The 7994-nt window shown below is 32.8% G+C and overlaps 1 protein-coding gene across 19 annotated transcripts in view; it reads left to right on the top strand.

Moving 5' to 3' along the window:
* Cep350 (centrosomal protein 350) overlaps positions 1-7994 on the top strand; it is a 159848-nt gene that overhangs the window by 117857 nt on the left and 33997 nt on the right. For all 19 annotated transcript variants that reach the window (XM_048809912.1, XM_048809914.1, XM_015491743.2 and 16 more), the window contains 2 exons: positions 3268-3479; positions 6380-6524. In XM_048809912.1, coding sequence (XP_048665869.1) covers positions 3268-3479; positions 6380-6524 — 357 coding nt within the window. The remainder of the gene's footprint in view (positions 1-3267; positions 3480-6379; positions 6525-7994) is intronic.

The raw sequence follows: 7994 nt of genomic DNA, 5'->3' as shown, positions 1-7994 counted from the left end.
TCATCTCTGTTTATTTGGAACTTCATTGAGAAAAACAAGTGGATAAGTCTAGTAAAAGTTATTTCAATGCAGTTTTAAATCTTGTCAAATAAAGCTTATGAATAGCTTGAAAGTTAGGTGATGTAAGCAGAAGAAAAAGGTCAAAAAATACATTATAATGAAATAAATTGCAGTGTACCCATTAAGCATATTGCTGCAACATCTAAAGCTGACTCTGACCAGGCAAAAAGTAATTTTAAATAAAGAGGTTCAGTGGTTGACAAAATTTTTGAGATGACTAGAGACACAAATCCATACTTAGCTTCCAGGAACAATTCTAAAACCATATCATGTAAAACCTGTCCCAGCAACTCAGAAAGCCCTAAAGAAAATTGACATTGTATTAGAATTACCCTACTAATGTCACATCTGCAGTGGGGACTCTGTAACTACAGAAAAATTTACTCTATATTGAAAACCACCTAAAATAATTCTTCATGGAGCCTTCTTTTCAGATTACTTCCAAAATGAACTTTTTCTACAGGGACATCAGATTGGAGATGCTTAAGTCCTAGCTGCCGGGGAGGCTGGGGATTTTATTTTGTGGGTTCTACTTTAGTTGACAAAGTACTTGTGGTCACAGTGGTGGTGCACACCGATAATCCCAGCAGCTCCGGAGGCTGAGGCAAAAGAATTGCAAGTTCAAAGCCAGTCTTAGCAATTTAGGGAAGCCCTAAGTAATTTAATGAGATCCTGTCTCAAAATATAAAAGGGCCAGGGGTATGGCTTAGTGGTAAAGCGCCCCTGGGTTCAGTTCCTGATACAAAAAAAGAAACAATGACAAAGTACTGTTGAGGCAAGAAATTAATCAAATACCAGTGGGCATTAAAAACATGCTAAGGCTTCAGAAAACATTTAAAAGTATAATTTAGTGAATTCATAAATCAATGACAATCATTATCAAATATAATTTGCTGTACATAATTGTATGTGCTATACTTCTATATGACTGGCAGCCTGTATGTTTGTTTACATCAGTATCACCACAAACATGGGTAATGGATTATGCTGACTTTACAACAATTACATCACTAGGTGATAGGAATTTTTCAAACTCTACTATAATCTATGGAATTACTGTTATATGTATAGTCTGTCATTGACTGAAACATTGCTTTGTGGTTCATGACTATTAACACTGAAGTTTGGCCAATAATTGTCCATATTTCTTTAAAAGTGTCCAAATATTGCCAGACTCCTATGGACATGTAACTCTGTCTTCAGAAGTCAGGTATACAATGAGTTACCACCTCACATCCATAGGATGGCTATTAAAAAAACAGAAGATCAAATATGTTCGCGAGGATGTGGAGAAATTGGAACACCTATGCACAGCTAGTGAAAAAGTAAAATGATTATAGCTTCTGTGAAAACAGTATGACAGTTCCTCAAAGGAATTAAAATGTTATGTGTTTTAGCAATTTCACTTCTGGTATATATCAAAAAAATTTGAAAGTGCCATCTCAAAGAGGTATTTGTATAACCAGCATTATTACAATAGCCAAAAGGTGAAAGCAACTTTTGTGTATATTGACAGGTAAATGAGTGAGCAAAATATAGTAAATACATGCAATTGAATATTGTTAAGCCATAAAAAGAAAGATTCTGTCACATGCTACAACATGAATGAACCTATAGGACATTACACTAAGTGAAATAAGCCAGTTTCAAAAGGACAAAGAGCATATGAATCCACTTATATGGGGTCCCTAGAGTAATCAGAATCATAAGAGACCAAAAGCAGAATGGTGGTTGCCAGGGACTGAGGATCAGGAGGGTGGGGAGTTGTTACAGAGTTTTAGTTCAGAAAGATAAAGCAGTTCTGGAGAGGGATGTACTTAATGCCACTGAGCATACATAAACTTTAAAATGATTAAGGTAGTAAATTTTATGTGATTTTTAACACAGATTTTAAAAACTATTTTTAAACAGTCAAGGAAATGTAAGAAAAGGGTTAGAAAGACACACATATACTTCAACCAAACTTGGCCATTACTGGTTTACCTTTGAGGTATAGAAGTTGGGAAGATGAAATTGGTTAGGGATGAGTGTGAGGTAGTCACTTTACATCCTTTTGCGCTTTGAAGGTTTTTTTTTTTTTTTTGGACTACCATTCTTGTACTACTATTAAATATTCTTAATTGAGGAAAAAGACAACAAAAAAGTCTTCCACAAAAATATCTGATTAGAGGAGGTAATACAGGTGACTTTCATTTTCTTCCTTAGTTTTTATATTGTTTTAATTTTTAAAATTAGTGTGTAAGCAGCACTATTATGAAACAAAAATATCTATGTTGAGATTTACAAAGTAGAAATGTAAAGGATTCTATTCCCTCCTGCCTTAAAAATTAATACAATTTTCTAAACCATTAATTCCAACATTCTGATTATGATATACATACACAATAATTAGAAAATACCTTTTAGGGCTGGAGGTGTATGTAGCTTAGAGGTAGAATACTTAACTGGCATGTACAAGGCCCTGAGTTTGATCACCAGCAGCACCAAAAATAAAAACTTTAAAATTTTAAATGAAATGCTTTTATACATCATGTCATCCTTGTTTGTTAAAGTAAAATATCTGAGGCATAGATATTCCTAATGTTAAATAAACTTATTTTGTAGATTTTAGGTCCAAAAGAATTTTTTAATATTTATTTTTTAGTTTCAGGTGGATTAAAAAACTAAAAAATCCACCTGAAACTAAAAAATAAATAAACACCTGAAACTAAAAAATAAATAAACTAAAAAAAATATTTTTATGTGGTGCTGAGAAACGAACCCAATGCCTCATGCATGCTAAAGGTGAGCATGCTACCACTTGAGCCACATCCCCAGCCCCTCCAAAAGAATTTTTACAGACCTTAAAAATCTTTTTTTTTTTTTTTCATGTTTTACAAGCAATACCAAATTATTTTCCAAAATGGTCGGACCAGTTTTCACTGCTAAAGGAATACATGAGAGCCATGACTATCTATCTTGCGTCCTCATACTTGGATTGTCATTGTCTGATATGCTGATTATATGTGGTAGATATTTCTCTCAGTTGGTGTCATCCAAAATTCCTAATTAAACAGACAGACTTCATAGTAAATGTTAAATGGCATGATAAAGCTTCCCATGCTAGTAGTGATCTTATATTAAAAACAAATGTAAAATGTAACAGTTTAATTTCTTTACTGACCAAGATTATATATATTTTTTTCTTGTTGTATCCTCTCTTTCTAGAAACAGCAAGCGAAGAGGAATCTCCAATACCTTCCTCCTCTCATCTAAACAGTGAAAGCTCTATTCCAGAAGAATTGGGTAGCCCTGCTGTTATATACATACCATCTGAATCTATTGTACAGGAACAGCCAGGGAGTCCAGATCACAGTATACTTACTGAAGAAATGGTTTTTTCACAGGAACTAGAATCTTCTACTTCTCCTAGTAAACATGTAAGTTAATATGTGTGTGTGTGTGTGTGTGTGTGTATCTATATCTATATATCTTAAAGCTCCTTTAAAAAGAAACTTGACTAAAAGGTTTTTATTAACAGTTATATTATTCCTGTTAACAACAGCATTGAGGAGTTAGAGGTGTAGCTCAGTGGTAGAGCACTTGCCTAGCACATGTGAGGCCCTGAGTTCAGTCCCCAGCACCACATAATAAATAAATGAAATAAAGGTATTAAAGAAAAAATAACAGCATTGACTATCACCCATACTTACAGTATATAGACTATAACATTTGAATAGAAATAAAGCTTTTAATTTACTCCTATAGATTTATAAATATATGAATTGTAGTTTTAGGGACAGTTACAAAATTATATGCTGTCAAGTCTGTTAATATTTGAAAGGATAGGAACCTCTAAAGTCTATTAAAAAATAATATGTAAGAACAGCACAAGTTCTTTCTAAAATCTGGTTTTTGTCTTAGAAATAATAAGATCTTAAATCATACTGGAGTGCCTTTACTATAATTTAGCTAATAGTTGCTAACTCATAATCAGAATAAAATTAATGATGTCATCTCTTTAAAATAGATCTGAAATGATTGGTTCTAAATTAGAATAATGGCCTTTATTAGAATTAGATTATCTGTATTATCCTTAGTTTTGTACTTCAAAGAAAAAGGGGCTGATAAAAAAATTAAGATAGAAACATATTGGGCTGGGGATGTGGCTCAAGCGGTAGCGCGCTCGCCTGGCATGTGCGGGGCACTGGGTTTGATCCTCAGCACCACATTAAAAAAAAATAAAAATAAAGATGTTGTGTCCACCGAAAACTAAAAAATAAATATTAAAAAATTTTCTATATCTCTCTCTCTTAAGAAAAAGATAGAAGCATATTTTTGGTTTTATAAAGTGTATAAAGAAATTAGCATAACAATTAGATATTTAGTAAACATATACATAGTTAGTGCCTATCAGTTTTAAAAAATAGAATATCCTTTTTAGAATCTTCATTTTTAATATGGATGTGAAGAATTATCTGCATGCCCCCTGTTGAAAAATGAGTTAGATTCATGTATGTTGTATAGCACCTGAAAGGTTTGGAGGAAAAATATTTTTATTCAATGAAGAGCTAATTCCTTGTTATGTTGAAAATACTGTATTATAATATTCTTGGGCACATATTTAAAAGCTTTTAATTAATTATCATGTTGGTCATTTTAAAATTTATAATATGACTAATAGATTTCTTGTATAGATAATTTACTCATAGCATATTTCCTACCTTCTAGGAATTTACGACCAAACTGCATTTTGACACAATTCTATACAGCATCATTATTGAGGTTCATGATAGCTACAAACTTATTGAATATTAAAAATGAATTTTTTTTTTGCTCACAGGAAAATGTATCTAGGAAATTAAAACTAGTAGTGTCTCAAAGTGTTTTTTATGCTGAAAGCTAATATTTATTGAGTGTGATTTAACTAGTTCCAGACAGCATACTAAATGCTTTACATGGATTATCTCATTTAATTCTCATATGATCCTATAGACACAATTATAATTCCTACTCTGAAGATTAGCAGGCTAGGAAACTTGTCTAAAGTGACGGGTAGGAAGTGACAGCATGGAATCAAATCAGGCATTCTCACTTCTGTGTGATGTCAGAGTAGAAATTTTATCTTTTGTAATAGTCTTTGTGGACAAACTTATTATGCTCTTTTTTCCCCCTTCCTTTCCTCCCATAAAATTATAAAATTTTTAGATTAAATTAAAAGATTAAGGAAGGTAACGATCACAGTAAGCACTTCTAATTTATTATAAATTTTTTTAAAGCTTGCTTTCCCCACCCCTGCATAGGAAAAATCAAGGGTTTTTTTTTGTTTGGTTGGTTTTGTTTTTTGAACAATGCTGGGGAGTGAATCCAGAGCCTTATGCGTGCTAGCAGGCACTGTACCACTGAGCCATATCCCCATCTTGAGAAATTGAGGTCTTAATCCATTTGTAGAATTTGTAAACTTTTTATGTCATAGTTATTTAAAACTCTTTGTAAGACTGATTATACAAGTACTAATGATGGCACGGAACAACTGGAAGTCTCATCTAGTGCTGGTGGGAGTGTAAATGGTACAATCATTTTTTTAAAAAATATATAATTTAGCTGTAGTTGGAAACAATACCTTTATTTATTTGTTTGTTTGTTTGTATGTGGTCTGAGGAACCTAGTGCCTCGAATGTGCTAGGTGAGCGTTCTACTGCTGAGCCACAACCCCAGTCCCAGTACAATCATTTTAGAGATCATTTAGCAATGCCTTTAAAAATTAAACATGTACATGTCATATAACCCATCCATTCAACTCCTAGGTATTTATCCTAGAGCACTGATAATGTATATGTCCACACAAATACTTAAGAATGCTTTTAATAGTGAATGGATAATTAATTGGAATGAATTGATACATGCTTCAACATGGATAAATCTCAAAATAATTATACCGAGTGAAGGAAATAAGACAAAAATGAGTATAATTTTATTTATCTAACATTGTGGAGAATATGAACTATAGTGACAGGAAGCAGATCAGTGACGGCCTGGAGATGGGGCAGGGGTAAAAAAGGAAAATCACAAAGGAGCATGAGAAAATTTGGGGGTGGGATGGATATGTTTATTATTTTGATCATGGCAATGGCTTCTGGTGGGTACATGTGTAAAATGTATCAAATTGTATATTTATTGTTTAAGAATTGCACCTCAATAAAGTTAAAAAACAAAATGTAAAAAAAATAAAATAAAATTATTTGTAAATATTAACTTTAATTGGCTGGTATCTCAAATTTTAAATAGAATTCTACATCCATATCACAAATAATTTCTGTTTGGTTTTCTGTTTATATAGTCACCTCACAAAAGCTGCACATCTGTGTCAAAACAGGAGTCTAGCAAAGGAAGTCATAGGACTGGAGGAATATGTCGTCTGCCTGCCAAATCCCAGCAACACTGTTATAGTTGGTCAGATGAGTCATTATCTATGACACAGTCAGGTAAGACTAATTATAAGGAGTTTGATTTCTTTGTACTACATTGGAGTTCCTCTTTCATAAATTTTGTCTAACCATATGCTAGTACAGTCTTATCCTTTGTAGCATTTGTAAGGTTTTTTTACTTGCCGAGATTAAATCATATAATTCCTTGTTTGACATTGATAATTATATCCCTGTTTTCACAAAACATGACAAACTGTTTTTATTCTCTTGTATTAGTGGACATTTATTCCATCAAACATTTGTTCAGTTTTTTTCTGTGTCAGGCACTACCTGTATATTTCCATAATGCTCTGTACTTCAGCATGTCATCCCAGACAACACATATTGTAATCAGCCGGTGCTCAGCAGTCTCCCCTACTAGAGTATGAATTCATGAAGATGAGAGTCTATTTTATTAATAATTGTAGTGCCAGGACCTCTTGCATCGCATGCGGTAGGTATTTATTAAATATTTCTTGAATAATGTAACCATGATGGAACAGGGTGGCACAAGTCTCATTTGAGGAAAATAGCTGGGTGTGGTGATGCACACCGGTGATCCCAATTAGTCGGAGGCTGAGGCAAGAGGATCACAAGTTCAAGGCCAACCTCAGCAATTTAGTGAGAGATCCTGTCTCAAAATAAAGAGGACTGAGTATGTGGCTCAATGGTAGAGACTTCTGGGTTCATTCCCCAGTTCTTAAAAAAAAGGGTGGTGGTGGTGGTAATAGAAACAATAGATTGCAAATTGGCAATGGGGAGTGCTGTTTTCCCATAACCTCCACCCACAAACCTCTGTAGCATAATTACAAAAGAATGAACAACCTTTACTCTAGAAGACTTCAAGGAGTACGTTGACCTCAGGAAGCATATAAAGACAATGCTCTGTTTGTATAAAATGAAGAAGAGTAATATTGTATTGAGTATAACTACATTGATTATATTGATGGGTATGATGAATATATTACCTTTTGAGCTCATTTTTAGTTTTATAGACATACAATAGTAAGGAAAAACTGGGGGGAAAAACTTTGCAGGGACGGGTCTTTGATCCTGAGCTTTCATTTTCCAAGTTTTTAGACAATAGTAAATCATGACACATCCTCACATCCATATTCAGTAGATCGCCTGAATTATTTTGAGTATCTACATAATATTTCAAAAGGTAGATGTACTGTAAATATTTTCCTAGTGATGGTCAGTTAGATTTTCTCAAGTTTTTCACATTAGCAAATAGTGTAGTAATTAATACATATATATAATTTAGTAATTAATATATATATATATATATATATATATACACACACACACACACACACATATAAATAATGTTGTAATTAATATATCTATAAAAAACAGTTTAGGTCAAGCAGTTGAAGAATCTTGTCTTTCATATTTATCTTTGGAAAGTTATTAATATTTTTATATATTTTACATATCTGGTGAATAGTTATTGCTAGTTGAATAACATGTCAGTAGACAAATTTG

Source organism: Marmota marmota, unplaced genomic scaffold (genome assembly GCF_001458135.2).
Source record: "Marmota marmota marmota unplaced genomic scaffold, marMar, whole genome shotgun sequence".
Classification (NCBI taxonomy): domain Eukaryota; kingdom Metazoa; phylum Chordata; class Mammalia; order Rodentia; family Sciuridae; genus Marmota; species Marmota marmota.
The sequence above is the reverse complement of the archived record's forward strand: the minus strand, read 5'-3'. Positions and strand labels throughout refer to the sequence as shown.